General features: G+C 45.5%; 1 protein-coding gene across 1 annotated transcript in view; it reads left to right on the forward strand.

The window, feature by feature from the left end:
* Nucleotides 1-7,535: 7,535 nt before the first annotated feature.
* Nucleotides 7,536-22,182, forward strand: part of fbxo10 (F-box protein 10) — a 59,771-nt gene continuing 45,124 nt past the window's right edge. Inside the window, exons 1-2 of the mRNA XM_070880350.1 lie at nt 7,536-7,724; nt 9,783-10,373. Coding sequence (XP_070736451.1) covers nt 9,789-10,373 — 585 coding nt within the window. The 5' untranslated portion in view covers nt 7,536-7,724; nt 9,783-9,788. The remainder of the gene's footprint in view (nt 7,725-9,782; nt 10,374-22,182) is intronic.

Here is a 22,182-nt window from a genome sequence, read left to right on the forward strand (position 1 = left end):
TTTAAGGAGCTAGGAGCTAAAGTAAAACGTAGGACCTCAAAAGTAGTAATCTCCGGATTGCTACCAGTGCCACGTGCTAGTCAGAATAGGAATCGCAGGACAGCTCAAATGAATACGTGGCTTGAGCAGTGGTGCAGCAGGGAGGGATTCAAATTCCTGGGGCATTGGAACCGGTTCTGGGGGAGGTGGGACCAGTACAAACCGGACAGTCTGCACCTGGGCAGGACCGGAACCAATGTCCTAGGGGGAGTGTTTGCTAGTGCTGTTGGGGAGGAGTTAAACTAATATGGCAGGGGGATGGGAACCAATGCAGGGAGACAGAGGGAAACAAAAAGGAGACAAAAGCAAAAGACAGAAAGGAGATGAGTAAAAGTAGAGGGCAGAGAAACCCAAGGCAAAAATCAAAAAGGGCCACTGAATATAAAGGGGCTGCAGGAGGGGTCAAAACTAAAAATCATAGTTTAAAAACTAGTATTAAAACACTCTACCTAAACGCACGCAGCATTTGAAATAAAGTAAATGAGTTGACGGCACAAATCATTACAAATGGGTATTATTTGGTGGCCATTACAGAAACGTGGTTGCAGGGTGGCCAAGACTGGGAATTAAACATACAGGGGTATCTGACGATTCGGAAAGATAGACAAGAGGGAAAGGAGGTGGGGTAGCTCTGTTAATAAAGGATGATATTAGGGCAGTTGTGAGAGACGATATTGGCTCTAATGAACAAAATGTTGAATCATTGTGGGTGGAGATTAGAGATAGTAAGGGGAAAAAGTCACTGGTGGGTGTAGTTTATAGGTCCCCAAATAATAACTTCACGGTGGGGAGGGCAATAATCAAGGGAATAATGGAGGCATGTGAAAAAGGAACGGCAGTAATCATGGGGGATTTTAACCTACATATCGATTGGTCAAATCAAATCGCACGGGGTAGCCTGGAGGAGGAATTCATAGAATGCATACGGGATTGTTTCTTAGAACAGTATGTTACAGAACCTACAAGGGAGCAAGCTATCTTAGATCTGGTCCTGTGTAATGAGACAGGAATAATAAACGATCTCCTAGTAAAAGATCCTCTCGGATTGAGTGATCACAGTATGGTTGAATTTGTAATACAGATTGAGGATGAGGAAGTTGTGTCTCAAACGAGCGTACTATGCTTAAACAAAGGGGACTACAGTGGGATGAGGGCAGAGTTGGCTAAAGTAGACTGGAAATACAGACTAAACGGTGGCACAATTGAGGAAAAGTGGAGGACTTTTAAGGAGCTCTTTCATAGTGCTCAACAAAAATATATTCCAGTGAAAAAGAAGGGCAGTAAGAGAAGGGATAACCAGCCGTGGATAACCAAGGAAATAAAGGAGAGTATCAAATTAAAAACCAATGTGTATAAGGTGGCCAAGGTTAGTGGGAAAATAGAAGATTGGGAAAAGTTTAAACGACAGCAAAGAATGACTAAGAAAGCAATAAAGAATGGAAAGATAGATTACGAAGGTAAACTTGCGCAAAACATAAAAACGGATAGTAAAAGCTTTTACAGATATATAAAACGGAAAAGAGTGACTAAAGTAAATGTTGGTCCCTTAGAAGATGAGAAGGGGGATTTAATAATGGGAAATGTGGAAATGGCTGAGACCTTAAACAATTATTTTGCTTCGGTCTTCACAGTGGAAGACACAAAAACCATGCCAAAAATTGCTGGTCACAGGAATGTGGGAAGGGAGGACCTTGGGACAATCACTATCACTAGGGGGGTAGTGCTGGACAGGCTAATGGGACTCAAGGTAGACAAGTCCTCTGGTCCTGATGAAATGCATCCCAGGGTATTAAAAGAGATGGCGGAAGTTATAGCAGATGCATTCGTTATAATCTACCAAAAGTCTCTGGACTCTGGGGAGGTACCAGCGGATTGGAAAGCAGCTAATGTAACACCTCTGTTTAAAAAAAGGGGCAGACAAAAGGCAGGTAACTATAGGCCGGTTAGTTTAACATCTGTAGTGGGGAAAATGCTTGAAGCTATCATTAAGGAAGAAATAGCGGGACATCTAGATAGGAATAATGCAATCAATACAGGCCCCAAGAAGAAGTGTATGGAGTGTATACCTGCACCACCGATTGTCCTCCAATGAAGATGGAAGTCGAGATAAACGGCGTTCCAGGCTTCATGGAAGTGGACACGGGAGAGAGCCAGTCAGTGATGAGCCAGGATGCCTTTGAGAGGCTATGGAACGAAAAACGACCCAAGCTGGTTCCAGTACAGGAAAAGTTGCGCACCTACACCAAGGAGCTAATCCCAGTCCTTGGTAGTGCGGATGTAAGTGTAATCCATAATGGCGTGATGCACAAGTTACCTCTGTGGATTGTTGCAGGTGATGGCCCAACACTACTTGGAAGAAGGTGAATGGGGAAGATCCAGTGGAAATGGGAAGACCTCTTCACTCCAGCAATCGATGTCCCCCATGCTCAGAGGCAGAGCAAAACCTCAACTTCGCTTGGGCCAGGCACCAGAGAACAGACCAGCACAGCACCTGAGGCACAGACCGTCCATCACGACTGCGTGGCAATGATCGACCAGAACGACCTAAAAGTACCTTCCCGGCTCCAGTGGCAGGACTCCTGGGGAGGAAGATTGAATTCACAGGCACTCTTCCAGCTTTTGTGGCAGAATCGCGGGAGAGAGGATCAAGGCAGTCGATCTCGAGTACAGAGGCAAGATGGCGTCCCTGCTGCAGCGAGGTGCGGCGTGGCTGAAAAAAAGATGGCCGCGGCCAGACCATGAGGTGCAATGCTGAGGGACCATCACATGGTGTCTAACAAAGGTTTTGATTGGGGTAAAGCCAGCAGGGTTCTCTTAAAGGAGACCTGCAACCAACTGAACTTAAGGAAACATTGTATGCATGGCAATCAATGTAACGAACCGATTACGATTGTGAACAAAATGTTGTTGCGAGATGTCGGTACTATTCCTCATGTAAAAAACAAAATGTTGTTGCGAGATGTCGGGAATAGAGTGTCCCCAAAAGTAGCAAGCGAGCGAATTCGGGAGGGTAAAAGCGCTGATCCTGATGCCCTATCCCAGATCTATCCCACGCTGCAGGCACCCGATGGCATTATTCGCCACGGACCTGGAAACGAAAACGGCGCCAATACGCGTAGTTGGCCGCCGTTGCCCATCACCTGGGTGGAGACGGCACAGCCCCCAGACCCAGTCGCTACCTCGGTCATGTCCGGGAGCGAAAGGTCAGAACCAACGAGTTCCCCAAACGGGACCTGGAGCAGCCAGGTTCCCAACACCGTTAGAGAGCAGGCAGAAGATTCTGCAGCCCTCAAAGGAGGACAGGGAGGCCATACACATCTTGGCTCTGCCCACCACTAGGCAACGGCAAAGGCCCTGTGTCCTGGCAAGGTGAACAAACCAAGCCCACCCCGCTAGCAGGGGGCACAGCCCCGCCATCAGACGACTAGGACACCGTCCGGTTGCTCTGGAACCAGCGTTCTCGCATACCCGTACTGCTACCTCAGTACTGACCATGACTGAACCATGAATGCAATCTACTCAATCCTGGTGGATGACCATAAAATGTAACGAATGTAAGTCACTGAACCAAGGTGTCATGATACAAACTGTCTTTTTTTTCTTGCTTTCTTTGTACTTGCACTGTGTCTGATCCTGTATGTTAATGTAACGGGCCAGCTGCATGATCTCGCTATGGGGGGGGAATGGATGTATGTAACCATGGACACACACATGGATCACACCCAGAACCCACTGGAAACTCCACCGCATCATCAAACCATCCAAACTAGTAACCACTACCCAACATTGTGGCAAAAGGACTGGGGGGTTAACAGGGAGAGAGTCAAGCCAAAGCACAGCCAAGGTGCAAGGGCTATTGACACTTAAGTCTGGGGAGAGCTAAGCCGGAGCACATAGTGCAAAGGTAATTGGCACAAAGGACTTGGGGGAGAGTGATGTTATATATGCAGACTATAGATATAATCTCTGTGTAGTCACTGAATAGTTGCATAAGATGGAGACTTGTTTACCTGATGTATTATCAATAAGGTTTACACTGTGTATATACTATGCTGGCACCACTAGAGGGTGCAACTGGTGGAAACCGGGGTTTCTTGCCCTGGTGGCAGGGGCTGTATAAAAGGGTAGCCACCATGCGGCTGCCTAACTCTGGAGTTACGAATAAAGGACCAAGGTCACGACAGTTTGAGTACAACACATTGTCTCGTGGAGTCATTCATAAGTACATTACAGACGCAACAGGAGACATGAGTTAAAATCTCACCACAGCAGCTGGAGAATTTAAATCCAGTTAATTAATTAAATAAATCTGGAATAAAAAATGAGTACCAGTAATGGTAACCATGAAACTACTGGATTGTTGTAAAAACCCATCTGGTTCACAACTGGCCTATATATGAATCCAGACCCACAGCAATGTGGTTGCCTCTTAATTGCCCTCTGAAATGGCCCGGCAAGCCACTCAGTTGTATCAAATCTCTATGAAAAATAATAATAAGAATAAAGCAAGGTGGACAACCCGGCATCGACCTAGGTACCGGATTTGGACTTAACAAAGACACGCCCAGCCCAGTCGGCTGCAAAGTCCACCTCATTAACATCTGGGGACTTGTGCCAAAATTAATAGAACTGTCCCACAGACTATTCAAGCAATAGCCTGACATAGTCATACTCAATGAATCATACCTTTCAGCCAATGTCCCAGAATCCTCCATCACCATACCTGGTATATACTGTCCCACCGGCAGGATAGATCCACCCGAGGTGGTGGCACAGTGGTATACAGTCGGGAGGGAGTAGCCTTGGGAATCCTCAACATTGAATCCGAACCCCATGAAGTCTCATGGCTTCAGGTCAAACATGGGCAAGGAAACCTCCTGCTGATTATCACCTACGTCCCTCCCTCAGCTGGCGAATCAGCACTCCTCGATATTGAGCACCACTTGGAAGAAGCACTCAGGGTAGAAAGGGCATAAAATATACTCCGGGTGGGGGACTTCAATGTCCATCACCAAGAGTGGCTCGGTAGCACCACTACTGACCAAGCTGGCTGAGTCCTGAAGGACATAGCTGCCAGCCTGGGCTTGCAGCGAGAGAACCAATACAAGTGAAGAACCTACCTCAACCTCGGCCTCACCAATCTACCTGTCATAAGAACATAAGAACATAAGAAATAGGAGCAGGAGTAGGCCATACGGTCCCTCGAGCCTGCTCTGTCATTTAATAAGATCATGGCTGATCCGATCATGGACTCAGGTCCACTTCCCTGTCCACTCCCCATAACCTCTTATACCCTTATCTGTCGCAGATGCATCTGTCCATGACAGCATTGGTAGTAATGATCACTGTACAGTCCTTGTGGAGATGAAATCCTGTCTTCACACTGAGGACATCCTCCATCATGTTGTGTGGCACTACCAAGTGCTAAATGGGATAGATTTAGAATAGATCTAGCAGCTCAAAACTGGGCATCCATGAGGCGCTATGGGCCATCAGCAGCAGGAGAATTGTATTCCACCACGAACTGCAACCTCACCCGGCATACAGTTAGTGTGATTGATCCTTTATTATCTTTTACAGCTATCCATGTGGATTCTATTTTTGTCTTACTGATGGTTGTGTCACTTTTTTTCTACTGCTATTATGTTATCTCTAATAAAGGTCATCTACCTTGGAAAAAAAAAACAGTAAAAGGGAATATTATTTGAATGGGGAGAAATTACAACATGCTGCAGTGCAGAGGGACCTGGGGGTCCTTGTGCATGAAGTTTTTTTTTTGGGCACTAAAATCATATTTTTTCTCCGTGCCCCCTATAAAAGGGGAGGGGGACACTAAAAACACCGGCAATTAAAACAAATTAAACTTTAAAACATAAAATCAAATTAAAATTTGGTTGCTGGGCGTGATGATGCACTCCAGTCCCTCCGGTGCCCACCTCTCGCGGAGGGCCGCGAGCGTACCGGTGGACACCGCGTGCTCCATCTCCAAGGACACCCTGGCACGGATGTACGCACGGAAGAGAGGCAGGCAGTCAGGTTAAACGACCCCCTCGACTGCCCGCTGCCTGGACTGGCTGATGGCACCCTTGGCCATGCCCAGGAGCAGTCCTACGAGGAGGCCCTCGGACCTACCCGCTCCCCTCCGCACAGGGTGCCCAAAGATCAGGAGTGTGGGACTGAAGTGCAGCCAGAATTTCAGGAGCAGCCCCTTTAAATAATAAAACAGGGGCTGCAACCTTGTGCATTCGATAAAAACATGGAACACGGACTCTTCCAGACCGCAGAAATTGCAGGCGGCCTGGGAGCCCGTGAACCGGCTTAAAAATTTATTGCACGGCACTGCTCCGTGCACCACCCTCCAGGCCAAGTCCCCGATAAATACTGGGAGGACTCCCGCGTAGAGTGCCCTCCATCGGGGACCCCCGCCTCCTCCGGACGGCAAGATGGTACGCCATGGCGTGTCCGGACGGCAGGCGAATGGAATGTTGGCCTTAATTGCGAGAGGGATGGAGTACAAAAGCAGGGAGGTCCTGCTGCAACTGTATAGGGTATTGGTGACGTCGCACCTGGAGTACTGCGTGCAGTTTTGGTCACCTTACTTAAGGAAGTATATACTAGCTTTGGAGGGGGTACAGAGTCGATTCACTAGGCTGATTCCGGAGATGAGGGGGTTACCTTATGATGATAGATTGAGTAGACTGGGTCTTTACTCGTTGGAGTTCAGAAGGATGAGGGGTGATCTTATAGAAACATTTAAAATAATGAAAGGGATAGACAAGATAGAGGCAGAGAGGTTGTTTCCACTGGTCGGGGAGACTAGAACTAGGGGGCACAGCCTCAAAATACGGGGGAGCAAATTTAAAACCGAGTTGAGAAGGAATTTCTTCTCCCAGAGGGTTATGAATCTGTGAAATTCTTTGCCCAAGGAAGCAGTTGAGGCTAGCTCATTGAATATATTCAAATCACAGATAGATAGATTTTTTAACCAATAAGGGAATTAAGGGTTACGGGGAGCGGGCGGGTAAGTGGAGCTGAGTCCACGGCCAGATCAGCCATGATCTTGTTGAATGGCGGAGCAGGCTCGAGGGGCTAGATGGCCTACTCCTGTTCCTAATTCTTATGTTCTTATGTTCTTATGTGTACATGGTTGAGCTGTACTTAATTATATTCATCTCCCTATAAAATTGTCAGTATTTGGGTAATATGTGCGCTCAATCTTTTTTTCATGGCATGTTTTCAAATGTATTTGTCGGCTGGGTTGAAAGTGTCAGTTCTTGGTTTTTACCCCACCTACTCCTACGAATGGATTTGTTTTCCATTGATAAAATCTTTCAGTGAGTTGCTTTTTGTGACAATAATATCTTCTTCCTATCTGCGATAAATATACATTAGTGCAATCCTTTACTCCGGAGAGTTCTGTGCCTTTTAGAAGTCTACGGCTCTTCTCCTTAACGACCGTGCGGTTGCTACGTGATGTCATCCCCGGGCTCCGGCGCGGGATGCCTGGCGGCGGCTGGTTGCGGCAGTCGGGCAGAGGCGGCGGGGCAGGGCCGATGGAGCAGCAGAAGGCGGCTCGCGGTTGCTGCGGCCAGGGCCCCGACTTTGCAACGCGGCCGAGCGGACAGTGAGAGTCCGTGGACTCCAGCCGCGGGCGTCATGTGTCGGCCTCACTGAAGAAACAAAAGGTGAGTTGGAGCCCGTGCAGTCGGTGCGTCCCCCTCCCCGGGAGAGCCCGGCACTCCCCCTCCCCCTCCCCGGTTCAGTCGGTGCCTCCCCCTTCCCCGGTAGAGCCCCCTCCCGCTCCCCGGTACAGTGCGCCCCCTCCCCGGGAGAGTCCTGCGCTTCCTACCCCCGTTCCCTGGTAGAGCCCGGGACACACTCCGGTAGACAGCAAGGCTTTCTTGTGAGTTAAACAATGCCTGGAAACATGGTGTCAGTAAGTGAATCTTCACAGAACATATTAATGGTACTGAGGAGAAAGTGTGATTTGTATCTGATGTCCTACTTGCATAACCATAATGTTGTTGTTTCTGAATTGTGATACTGTTCATGCAATAGTCAACTTGAAGTGAATTTGAGTGGTTTTAAAACAAGATTCTGATCAAGTATTGCAATTCCTCTGACATTCTGATTCAGATGAAACTCACCTTTGGCATCTTAAGGGACAAGGCACAGTAAGAGTCGCAGGCTGAAAGCAGTCTGGAGGATGAAAACAGACAAAAGTCATAATTCAAAGATTTACCGACAGTTATCCTTGGCTCAGTGGTTGGACTATTGCCTCTGAGTCAGAAGATTGAATCCAAGTCCTGTTTTAGGACTTAAGCACGTAATCTAGGCTGGCACTTCACTCCATTGCTGCAGGAGAGCAGCAGTGTCACAGATTCTATCTTTTGGATGAGAAGAACATAAAAACATAAGAAATAGGAGCAGGTTTAGGCCATTTGGCCCCTCGAGCCTGCTCTGCCATTCACTAAGATCATGGCTGATCTGATCATGCCTGCTCCCCATAACCCTTTACTCCCTTATCGCTCAAAAATCTGTCCATCTCTGCCTTAAATATATTCTTTGACCCAGCCTCCACAGCTCTCTGGGGCAGAGAATTCCATAGGTTTACAACCCTCCGAGAGAAGAAATTCCTCCTCATCTCAGTTTTAAATGGGCGACCCCTTATTCTAAGACTATGTCCCCTAGTTTTAGTTTCCCTTATGAGTGGAAATATATTCTCTGCATCCACTTTGTCGAGCCCCCTCATTATCTTATGTTTCGATAAGATCACCTCTCATTCTTCTGAACTCCAATGTATTTATGCTCAATCTATCTTCATAAGTCAACCCCCTCATCTCCAGAATCAACCTAGTGAACCTTCTCTGAACAGTCTCCAATGCAAGTATATTCTTCCTTAAATACGGAGACCAAAATTATATGCAGTACTCTAGGTGTGACCTCACCAATACCCTGTACAGTTGTAGCAGGACTTCTCTGTTTTTATACTCTCTCCCCCTTGCAATAAAGGCCAACATTCCATTTGCCTTCCTGATTACTTGCTGTACCTGCATACTAACTTTTTGTGTTTCATAAACAAGGATCCCCCAGGTCCCTCTACTGCAGCACTTTGCAATTTTTCTCCATTTAAATTGTAATTTGCTTTTCTATTATTTCTGCCAAAGTGGATAACCTCACATTTTCCCATATTATACTTCCATCTGCCAAATTTTTGCCCACTCACTTAGCCTGTCTATATCCCTTTGCAGATTTTTTGTGTCCTCCTCACAATCTGCTTTCCCACCCATCTTTGTATCATCAGCAAACTTGGCTACATTATACTCGGTCCCTTCATCCAAGTCATTAATATAGATTGTAAATAGTTGAGGACCCAGCACCGATCCCTGCGGCACCCCACTAGTCACTGTTTGCCAACCGGAAAATGACACATTTATCCCGACTCTGTCTCCCTTTTGAGGGAGACGCCTAAGACTCTGGTGGTGGTTGAAAAAGAGCCTGGGATTTCAACTAGTGCCCTGGGCAGTATGTATCCCTCAACCATCATCAGCAAAACAGATGCATTGGTCATTCCATCTTCTTGTTGTTTGTGCGCAAAATTGGCTGTGTAAGAACAGTGACTGCCCTTCAAAGTAATTCATTGACATTAGCGATATCCTGAGGACACAAATGGCACTATACCAGTGTAACTTCTCTCTCTATGTTTTTATAAGTTTGTCTAATGGTCTCTGTTTAATTCATAGGTGACTATGGAGATCAGCGGTCTCCCACTGGAGTTGTGGCGCCTGATCCTTGCATATTTGCCTCTCCCAGACCTGGGTCGCTGCTGTGTGGTGTGCAGGGCCTGGCATGAATTGATTCTCAGCTTGGATAATACCCGATGGAGGCAGCTGTGTCTTGGATGCAGTGAGTGCAAACACCCAAACTGGCCTAATCAGCCTGATGTTGAGCCCCAATCCTGGCGGGAAGCATTTAAACAACACCATTTAGCTTCAAAAATCTGGACCAAAAATGCCCAGGACCTGGAATCCTCAAACTGTTTGTATTTATTTAGGCGGAAGAAGGATAGAAAAACTATATTCGTCGGTCCAACAAGTGAACATGTAAACCTCAGGAGTGCCTTAGCAGTTGCCAATGTGTATGATAAGATTATTGTTTCCCCTGGAGTATATGAAGAACAGAATGAGGTGACTTTGAAGGTCCCCGTAGAGATAATTGGACATGGAAAGCTAGGGGACGTGGCACTCCTCATTAGTTTCGACCAACACTGTCCAACAGCACGGCTATGCAATCTGGTCCTTATGCCCGCGTGGTTCACACCTGTTGTGTACAAGGTGAGCGAGCATCCATTCCAGAATATCTAGTAGGAACGTGAGAATTGTCAGATGAAAAATTACCAGGGTCCATCTAGTTGGCCTTCCACCATCTTGGTAGTTTGATGCAGTGTTATCATAGGCAGTCCCTCGGAATCGAGGAAGACTTGCTTCCACTCTTAGCATGAGTTCTTAGGTGGCTGTACAGTCCAATACGAGGACCACAGTCTCTGTCACAGGTGGGACAGATAGTGGTTGAAGGGAAGGGTGGGCGGGGAGCCTGGTTTGCCGCACGCTCCTTCTGCTGCCTGTGCTTGATTTCTGCATGCCCTTGGCGATGATACTCGAAGAGCTCAGCGCCCTCCCGGATGCACTTCCTCTACTTAGGGCGGTCTTTGGCCAGGGACTCCCAGGTGTCAGTGGGGATGTTGCACTTTATCAGGGAGGCTTTGAGTGTCCTTGCAACGTTGCCGCTGCCCACCTTTGGCTAGTTTGCCGTGGACGAGTTCTGAGTAGAGCGCTTGCTTTGGAAGTCTCGTGTCTGGCATGCGAACTATGTGGCCTGCCCAGCGGAGCTGATCAAGTGTGGTCACTGCATCAATGCTGGGGATGTTGGCTTGGACGAGGACACTAATGTTGGTGCGTCTGTCCTCCCAAGGGATTTGTAGGATCTTGCGGAGACATCATTGGTGGTATTTCTCCAGCGACTTGAGGTGTCTACTGTACATGGTCCACGTCTTTGAGCCATACAGGAGAGCAGGTATTACAACAGCCCTGTAGACCATGAACTTGGTGACAGTTTTGAGGCCTGGTCTTCAAACACTCTTTTCCTCAGGCGGCCAAAGGCTGCACTGGAGGCGGTGTTGGATCACATGATCAATGCCTGCTCTTGTTGATAGGAGGATCCCGAGATAAGGGACGTGGTCTACATTGTCCAGGGCCACGCCGTGGATCTTGATGTCTTGATGCAGTGTTAATGGAGTTGATGATTAATCATAGCAATCAATCTCTCTAAATTAGACTCCAACAGACCTAGACATGAGGTGAGGAAAACCCCAGGGATGGAAAGCTTTGGGTACCATCTGTTCCTCCCAGGCATCCAACTCTTGCCATATGTTATTTCTCAAATTACTCATATACTGTATATTTGGTGTGTCTCATTATCCTGGATTAAGCAGATATCTTCCTAAAAAGGAGATCTTTCACCTCATTAATCCAGTATGCAAGTCTCGGTTTACTCGGTTATGGCTTGAGATGCTGTACCCAAATTCTACAATTGATGTTTTATGCCAGTGCAATCCACTCCATCTCATTGTCCAATTGAAAACCTTAATTGTTTTACAGAGTGTATAGGTTTTGCTTTGTGTGAATTTTGTGCTCGTCCAAGTGAGGGAGGTTAGTGCTGGGGAATGGAATGCTTTCTGTTTCAGGCTCACCAGTGTGAGTGTTGGGCAGTCCCTATCACAGACTAGCACCACCTGCTCCTCTCCATTTCCTGAGCCAGCCATCCTATGGCCCGGAGTCAGATTGGCGGTTTAATGTCAGTCTTATGCTGTAGGCCCATTCCCATTAGGAGTTGGATCAAGACTGCACAAACTAATTTTATGCAGGATCCTTACAACCAGCAGAGGAGATGTTTGTCCTGTCAGTCTGGGGTGGATTTGAAACCAGGTAGGAGAGGCCAAAAACTAGAGCTTGATCTAATGTGCACCCCAGTCCCAAGAAAATGTCTTGAAGCAAGAGGTCTTCTATTTATAGGGCACCTCACTGGAATGGCCAGTAATCATCCTTCAGCTGCATGCATGCGTGTGCACTGAAAAGGAAGGTTGAGTAAATGCTACAAAAGCTCTGGTTATCTGGCCTTTCTAGAAGCTGGAGGTTTATAGATTTATTAACTACATCCATATTGCTTGCTGAATCACATCCAATTTCCTGCAGCAAAGAGCTTTGTGTGGTTCAGTTTACTGTAATGATTTAAACTGCCAGGTAGTAGAAGATCTTGCCTCCTTGGTGCCATTTAAATCTGAGTGGGTAGGGTGCAGTAAATCACGTTGGCCCACAGTGGATGTCTACATTATTCTGTTTTTATGCTAAACCTCTTGGCAATTAGTAAAAAAGTGAGCTGAAATTTTAAGGATCTTCACATTGTTTTGGTACAAGACGAACATCTCCTGAAAACCAATAACATAAGAAAGCTGCGACAACTTTTAGACCGTATACATTGAATACAAGCTACCAACCTGGCTGGATGCATCAGGCTTATTTTTTCAATAGGATATAACTTAAGCTGGAAGTCTGGCACTGTTTTAGATGGGAGGGGACCAAGATTTAGCTGCATTTCAGCATTTGGTTGATGCTTTATTTTACAGATATATTTTAATTGAGAGATCATCCACCGTACCAATGATGTGAACTAATCATGATTTGCCCTACAGTCACTTGCATATTTTGAGGATGTAGTTTGCATTTTTCTGCACTCTTCTCAACTCTGTCATTTTCAAGATTGAGTTCGATAGACTTTTGTTGAGTAAAGGTAGCCAAGTTTGCTGACGATACAAAGATGGGAGGAAAAGCAATGTGTAAGGAAGACATAAAAAATCTGCAAAAGGACATACAGGCTAAGTGAGTGGGCAAAAATTGGCAGATGGGGTACAATGTTGGAAAGTGTGAGGTCATGCACTTTGGCAGAAAAAAAATCAAAGAGCAAATTATTATTTAAATGGAGAAAGATTGCAAAGTGCTGCAGTACAGCAGGACCTGGAGGTACTTGTGCATGAAACACAAAAAGATAGTATGCAAGTACAGCAAGTAATCAGGAAGGCCAATGGTATCTTGGCCTTTATTGCAAAGGGGATGGAGTATAAAAGCAGGGAAGTCTTGCTACAGCTATATAAGGTATTGGTGAGGCCACACCTGGAATACTGCATGCAGTTTTGATTTCCATATTTACGAAAGGATATACTTGCTTTGGAGGCAGTTCAGAGAAGGTTCACTAGGTTGATTTCGGGGATAAGGGGGTTGACTTATGAGGAAAGGTTGGGTCTCTACTCATTGGAATTCAGAAGAAATATAGAAATTAGGTGCAGGCTATTTGGTCCTTCAAGCCTGCACCGCCATTCAATAAGATCATGGCTGATCATTCAACCTCAGTACCCCTTTCCTGCTTTCTCTCCATACCCCTTGATCCCTTTGCCGTAAGGGCCATATCTAAGTCCCTTTTGACTATATCTAACGAACTGGCCTCAACAACTTTCTGCGGTAGAGAATTCCACAGGTTAACCACTCTCTGAGTGAAGAAGTTTCTCCTCATCTCGGTCCTAAATGGCTTGCCCCTTATTCTTAGACTGTGACCCCTGGTTCTGGAACTCCCCAGCAATGGGAACATTCTTCCTGCCTCTAACCTGTCAATCCCGTCAGGATTTTATATGTTTCTATGAGATCCCCCCTCATTCTTCTAAACTCCAGTGGATACAAGCCCAGTTGATCCAGTCTCTCCTCAAATGTCAATCCTGCCACCCCGGGAATCAGTCTGGTGAAGCTTCGCTGTACTCTCTCAATAGCAAGAACATCCTTCCTCAGATTAGGAGACCAAAACTGAACACACTATTCTAGGTGTGGCCTCACCAAGGCTCTATACAACTGCAGTAAGACCTCCCTGCTCCTATACTCAAATCCTCTAGCTATGAAGGCCAACATGCCTTTTGCCGCCTTCACTGCCTGCTGTACCTGCATGCCAACCTTCAATGACTGACGTACCATGTCACCCAGGTCTCGTTGCACCTCCCCTTTTCCTAATCTGTCGCCATTCAGATAATATTCTGTCTTCCTGTTTTTGCCACCAAAGTAGATAACCTCACATTTATCAACATTATACTGCATCTGCCATGCATTTGCCCACTCACCTAACCTGTCCAAGTCACCCTGCAGCCTTTTCGCATCCTCCTCACAGCTCACACCGCCACCCAGCTTAGTGTCATCTGCAAACTTGGAGATATTACATTCAATTCCTTCATCATTGATGTATATTGTAAATAGCTGGGGTCTCAGCACTGAACCCTGCGGCACCCCACTAGTCACTGCCTGCCATTCTGAAAAGGACCCATTTATTCTGACTCTCTGCTTCCTGTCTGCCAACCAGTTTTCTATCCACATCAATACATTACCCCAAATACCATGTGCTTTAATTTTGCATGCTAATCTCTTGTGTGGGACCTTGTCAAAAGCCTTTTGAAAGTCCTAATACACCACACCCAGTGGTTCTCCCTTGTCCACTCTACTAGTTACATCCTCAAAAAATGTTTAGAAGATTTGTCAAGCATGATTTCCCTTTCATAAATCCATGCTGACTTGGACCAATCCTGTCACTGCTTTCCAAATGCGCTGCTATTTCATCTTTAATAATTGATTCCAACATTTTCCCCACTACTGATGTCAGGCTAACCGGTCTATAATTCCCTGTTTTCTCTCTCTCTCCTGTTTTAACAAGTGGTGTTACATTAGCTACCCTCCAGTCCATCGGAACTGATCCAGAGTCAATAGACTGTTGGAAAACGATGGCCAATGCATCCACTATTTCTAGGGCCATTTCCTTAGGCTGCATCCCAGAGTACTTATCAGAATGAGAGCTGAAATGTATAAGATTGAGGGGGCTTGACAAGGTGGATGCAGAGAGGATGTTTCCACTGATGGGGGAGACTGGAACTAGAGGGTATGATCTTAGAATAAAGAACCGCCCATTTAAAACAGAGATGAGGAGAAATTTATTTTGAGGTTTATAAATCTGTGGAATTCACTGACTCAGAGAGCTGTGGAAGCTGGGACATTGAATAAATTTAAGATAGAAATAGACTGTTTCTTAAACGATAAGGGGATAAGGGGTTATGGGAAACGGGCGGGGAAGTGGAGCTGAGTCCATGATCAGAACAGCCATGATTTTATTGCATGGCGGAGCAGGCTAAGGGGCTGTATGGCCTACTCCTGTTCCTATTTCTTATGTTCTTATTAAACATATCATGGGATATAGATCAAAGAAAGGTAAATGGAATTGAGATATAGATCAGCCATGATCTAATTGAATGGCAGAACAGGCTCGAGGGGCTGAATGGCCTACTCCTATTTCTCAATTCCATAGTGTAGAAAATATAGGATGGCCCAATGGACAGGTATTATCCTTCAATCCTGTGACCTACACTTGATAACTCTGCACTGCGCAAAAATAGTCCTGTGTATTATTATTAATTTGCTTTAGCTGACTATTTCTGGTTTAGTTGACAACGCCCATGTTGCTGATATCCTGCAAATAGTCTTGTTGAATAAGTCATGAATTAATAACCTAATTTAGATGAATAATTCATATTAGTTTACTAGATTATTGATTATGAACCTCTCTAAATGTCAATGTTCAATTGAGTTGTAGTGAGGCTAAATGAGTATCTTGTCAAATTTTATTCTGATAATTTACGTCATTATCCTATCAAGAAATAATCGAACGTCATTTGAAAAGCTGAGGATATGTCCTCACTGGCGATCTGTTGCTGTAGAGTAGTTTAGCATGAATATTAGCTTGAGTAAAATCTTATTACATTGTGTTTTTGAGCATGGGGAAAGGAGCACATATGCAAGGGATATGAACACTGATCTTGTGAGCAGTTTAGAATGCATCATATAAATATAAAGTATGGAGTGAAACACAGCATTTGACCCAACTATCTAAAACAGACTGTGCCCAATTGACACTATTATTAACTCTCCCTAACTTGTTTAAGCTCCCGAGCAATCACAAGTAAAATGTCCAAATAGAGATAATATTGAAATTTCTCCCTGATCTTAAAAGCCGATCAGGCAGAAGTTTATTACATTATCGAACTCTGGCCAATTGCATTCTACTGATAGCTGGTCTATGGCTGTGCTCCAGGAACTCTAGCATAGAAGCATTGACCATACTCGATCAGCTCCGTTGGGCGGGCCACATCGTCTGCATGCCCGACACGAGATTCCCAAAGCAAGCGCTCTACGCGGAACTTCGACACGGCAAGCGAACCCCAGGTGGGCTGGGACAACGCTTCAAGGACACTCTCAAAGCCTACTTGATAATGTGCAACATCCCCACTGACTCCTGGGAATCCCTAGCCCATGACCGCCCAAAATGGAGGAAGAGCATCTGGGAGGGAGCTGAGCACCTCGAGTTCCATCGGTGAGAACAAGCAGAAACCAAGCGCAGATGGCAGAGGGAGCATGCGTCAACCCAGATTCCCCAGCCACCCTTTCCTTCAATCACTGTCTGCCCCACCTGTGACCGAGACTGAGGAGTGCAATGCGGGACCTACAATCACCTGAGAACTCGCTTTTAGAGTGGAAACAAGTCATCCTCGACTCCGAAGGACTGTTGATGATGATGTGCTCCATTTACTGGCAGGGAGGGAGATGGAGGCATTTAGGATACATAACATAAGAAATAGGAGCAGGAGTAGGCCATTTGGCCCCTCGAGCCTGCTCTGCCATTCAATAAAATCATGGCTGATCTGATCAAGTGAGGTTGTGAACTTAAAACCAATTCATTGGGGATCTTGCGGAGCTTGATGCGAGTGTAGGGGACTTTGCGTGGGTGAGGATACAGGTTGCAATATTCTGCAGTAGCTGTAACCTGTGGAGCATGCAAGTGCAGTGCTTAAGAAATTGAATGCTGAAATGACACAGGCATGATTTAGACTTTTCATCGTTATAGAAGACAGATTTGAGCAACAGTGGAAGAAAGCAGTGTTTGTAAGAGAGTAGATGTGGAACACGAAGTGTTATAGAAAGAGGGAGCAGTTTTTTTGCCATCTTGAACTATTTATAACAATAAAATATTAATGGTCGGGGAATGGTTGTACAACAGCTAAGTATAAAGACAATTAAACTAATGTACATCACACTGGAGAGAGGGGGAGGGCACAATTTCTCTAGCTCACTGGTTTATGCCTTTTTGTAAAACATTTTTTAATGAACTAATTAAGATGCAAGAATAACCTATATTAAGGTTTTTAAAGTTCTTTACGAAATGAAAGTGAAGGGGTTAATAAACGCTTTAAAATCATGGACAAAACCTTTTTATGCTAGAGCAAGGGGTTGCCGAACAGTGAAGACGTAGGTTAGCAGGATGGGCTGGCAGGTGGCAGGTACAGTTTAACATGGAGAAATTTGAAGAAATGCATCAGGAAAAAGGAGTAGAGTCTCAAAGGAAAGACGCTGAAAGGAATGGAGGAAGGAAGACCTAGGTGTGGAAATTTGGAATTCCCTGAAAGTACAAGTGGAAATGGGTAAAGTTTTTTTTTTTAAAAAGGCCAGTAGCATTTTGGGTTTTATAAATGGGTGCATTGTGTACAAGAGCAAAGAGGTAATGAAAACTTGTGTTTATATAGTGCCTTCAATGTAGTAAAACATCCTAAGGAGTTTCACAGGAGTAATCAGGCCAAAATTGACACTGAGCCAAAGGGGACATTAGGACAGGTGATTAAAAGTTTGGTCACAGTGGTAGGTTTTGAGGAGCATCTTAAAGGAGGAAAGAGGTGGAGAAGCGGAGAGGATTTGGGAGGGAATTTCAGAGCTTGGGGCCTAAGTGGCTGAAGGCATGTCCGCCAATAGTGGGGTGAAGGAAGTCGGGGATGCACAAGAGGCCAAATTTGGAGGAACTGCGTTTTCAGAGGGTTGTACGGCTGGCGGAGGTTAGGGGTGGGGTGGATCGAGACCATGGAGGAATTTGATTGAGGATGAGAATTTTAAACTCGAGGCGTTGGTGAACTGGGAGCCAATATAGGTCAGCGAGCACAGGGTTGGTAAGTGAATGTGACTTGATGCGAGTTAGGGTCCTGACTTGTGCCTGGTAGATGGTCGAAAGGCTTTGGGGTGTCTGGAGGTGTTGAGAAGCTATAGCTCTGGGGAGAGATTTAAGATACTGGGACTAATTCCACTGGAACAGACTTAATAGAAGAAAGTGGTGAGAGATTTGGGGAGGAGTATATAGTCAGCTGCTGGTGAAGGGAGCCGAGGAATAGATCGAAGTCGGAGGAGTGGGGGGGTGTTATGAAAGATTTTTATGGGTTGGGGGGAGTCAGGGAAGAAGAGTCCCATTTAAAGTCATCACCCAGGTGTGAGGGGAGAAGTTAGGAGGAATGTCTTTCTTTATATGGAGGGTTGTTGAAGCATGGAATGCTTTACCACAAGGAGTGGAGAACTTTGCATCTTTGAGAAGGGCATATAAATAGTTGAAGGGGAACATACAGGACTATGGAGGCGAGCAGGGCAGTAGAAGTGGTTTTGAATTGCTTTGGCAAAGAGCCAGCACACACAAGATGAGCTGAATGACCTCTTCCTGTGCTGAAAACTCCTATGGTACTATGGAAAGCACTAACTACCTGATAAAATTAAGTCCCTTAGGGCTTGACTAATGTACAGTGGACAATCTCCCTCATTCTTACTGGGCCTAATTTACTGGAAAATCATTAATATTAAGTGAAGGATTTTGGACTTTTCAATATGGACATTTAATACCTGTATGAGCAGGAGGAATTCTACTGCAAATCTGTACTTGGAATAAACATTGAAAAGATAGATTTTTGGACTTGAAGCTGCATTTGAAAAAAAACATAAATGCCATGTTCTACAATGAGCACTGCTAGATGATACGAAGATACAGGACTATAATTATCAGGCATTCCTCTAGCTCCCAAAGTTATGGAATAAAACTGTTTCATTGCTATGTGGTGAGTCACAAGAATCTCTTGTGCTTCTTTCTTTCCCTCGCACGTCGCTCTCCTGTTGTTCTGGCTTCTTCAACAGCACCTCCCAAACCCATGACCTCTACCACCTAGAAAGAGAAGGCCAGCAGGTGCATGGAAACACCATCACCTACAAGTTCTCCTCCAAGTCACACACCATCCTAACTTGGAAATATATCGCCATTCTTTCATAGTGAACCTGTGGAATTCTCTACCACAGAAAGTTGTTGAGGCCAGTTAGAAACATAGAAAATAGGTGCAGGAGTAGGCCATTAGGCCCTTCGAGCCTGCACTGCCATTCAATGAGTTCATAGCTGAACATGCAACTTCAGTACCCCATTCCTGCTTTCTCGCCATACCCCTTGATCCCCCTAGTAGATTTGTCTAGCATGATTTCCCTTTCACAAATCCATGCTGACTTGACCTATCATGTCACCTCTTTCCAAATGCGCTGCTATGACATCCTTAATAATTGATTCCATCATTTTACCCACTACCGATGTCAGTTCGTTAGATATATTCAAAAGGGAGTTAGATGTGGCCCTTTTGGCTAAAGGGATCAAGGGGTATGGAGAGAAAGCAGGAATGGGGTACTGAAGTTGCATGATCAGCCATGATCTTATTGAATGCTGGTACAGGCTCGAAGGGCCGAATGGCCTACTTCTGCACATATTTTCTATGTTTCTAGTTACTGGATCAAAATCCAGAAACTCCCTCTCACCACTGTGCAAATACCTTCACCACATGTACTGCAGCGGTTCAAGAAGGCTGCCCTTCTCCAGGGCAATTAGGGATGGGCAATAAATGCTGGCCTTGCCAGCGACGCTCACATCCCATAAACAAATTTTAAAGAATTATTGCACAGTGTCACAGATTGGGGCACAGTTCAATGTTGGATATCATTGCAGTGTTAAATCCAAGGAAGAGGCATATAAATTGGCCAGCAAAAGCTGCAAACCTGAGGACTGGGAGAAATTTAGAATTCAGCAGAGGAGGACAAAGGGTTTAGTTAGGAGGGGGAAAATAAAGTATGAGAGGAAGCTTGCAGGGAACATAAAAAACTGACTGCAAAATCTTCTATAGATATGTGAAAAGAAAAAGATTAGTGAAGACAAACGTAGGTCCCTTGCAGTCAGAATGAGGTGAATTTATAATGGGGAGCAAAGAAATGGCAGACCAATTGAACAAATACTTTGGTTCTGTCTTCACGAAGGAAGACACAAATAACCTTCCGGAAATACTAGGGAACCAAAGATCTAGCAAGAAGGAGGAACTGAAGGAAATCCTTATTGGTCAGGAAATTGTGTTAAGGAAATTGATGGGATTGAAGGCCGATAAATCCCCAGGGCCTGATGGTCTGCATCCCAGAGTACTTAAGGAAGTGGCCCTAGAAATAGTGGATGCATTGGTGATCATTTTCCAACAGTCTATCGACTCTGGATCAGTTCCTATGGACTGGAGGGTAGCTATTGTAACACCACTTTTTAAAAAAGGAGGGAGAGATAAAACGGGGAATTACAGACCGGTTAGCCTGACATCAGTGGTGGGGAAAATGTTGGAATCAGTTATTAAAGATGAAATAGCAGCGCATTTGGAAAGCAGTGACAGGATCGGTCCAAGTCAGCATGGATTTATGAAAGGGAAATCATGCTTGACAAATCTTCTGGAATTTTTTGAGGATGTAACTAGTAGAGCGGACAAGGGAGAACCAGTGGATGTGGTGTACTTGGACTTTCAAAAGGCTTTTGACAAGGTCCCATACAAGAGATTAGTGTGCAAAATTAAAGCACATGGTATTGGGGGTAATGTATTGATGTGAATAGAGAACTGGTTGGTAGACGGGAAGCAGAGAGTCGGGATAAACTGGTCCTTTTCAGAATGGCAGGCAGTGACTAGTGGGGTGCCGCAGGGTTCAGTGTTGGAACCCCAGCTATTTACACTATACATCAATGATTTAGATGAAGGAATTGAGTGTAATATCTCTAAGTTTGCAGATGACGCTAAGCTGGGTGGCATTGTGAGCTGTGAGGAGGATGCTAAGGTGAGCAGGGTGACTTGTACAGTTTAGGTGAGTGGGCAAATGCATGGCAGATGCAGTATAATGTGGATAAATGTGAGGTTATCCACTTTGGTGGCAAAAACACGAAGGCAGAATATTATGTGAATGGCGGCAGATTAGGAAAAGGGGAGGTGCAACGAGACCTAGGTGTCATGGTACATCAGTCATTGAAAGTTGGCATGAAGGTACAGCAGGCGGTGAAGAAGGCAAATGGTATGTTGACCTTCAGAGCTAGGGGATTTGAGTATAGGAGCAGGGAGGTCTTATTGGGGAGTTGTACGGGGCCTTGGTGAGGCCTCACCTGGAATATTGTGTTCAGTTTTGGTCTCCTAATCTGAGGAAGGATGTTCTTGCTATTGAGGGAGTGCAGCGAAGGTTCATCAGACTGATTCCTGGGATGGCAGGACTGACATATGAGGGGAGACTGGATCGACTGGGCCTGTATTCACTGGAGTTTAGAAGGATGAGAGGGGATCTCATAGAAACATATAAAATTCTGACGGGACTGGACAGGTTAGATGCAGGAAGAATGTTCCCGATGTTGGGGAAGTCCACAACCAGGGTCACAGTCTAAGGATAAGGGGTAAGCCATTTCGGACTGAGATGAGGAGAAACTTCTTCACTCAGAGTATTGTTAACCTGTGGAATTCTCTACCGCAGAGAATTGTTGATGCCAGTTCGTTGGATATATTCAAGAGGGAGTTGGATATGGCCCTTACGGCTAAAGGGATCAAGGGGTATGGAGAGAAAGCAGGAAAGGGGTACTGAGGTGAATGATCAGCTATGATCTTATTGAATGGTGGTTCAGTTTCGAAGGGCCGAATGGCCTACTCCTGCACCTATTTTCTATGTTTCTATGTCACAGATTGGGGCACAGTTCAATGTTGGGTATCATTGCACGGTGCCACCGGCTGATTTGTGCACGTTTTTTGCCACCCAGTTCTGCTCGGTGCATGGTCAGTGATTTTGCTTTGCGGAGATGATGCAATCACCTTTGCCTGCGCTTCCACCCCTG

This window comes from Pristiophorus japonicus, chromosome 1, assembly GCF_044704955.1.
Source record: "Pristiophorus japonicus isolate sPriJap1 chromosome 1, sPriJap1.hap1, whole genome shotgun sequence".
In the NCBI taxonomy this organism is placed as follows: domain Eukaryota; kingdom Metazoa; phylum Chordata; class Chondrichthyes; family Pristiophoridae; genus Pristiophorus; species Pristiophorus japonicus.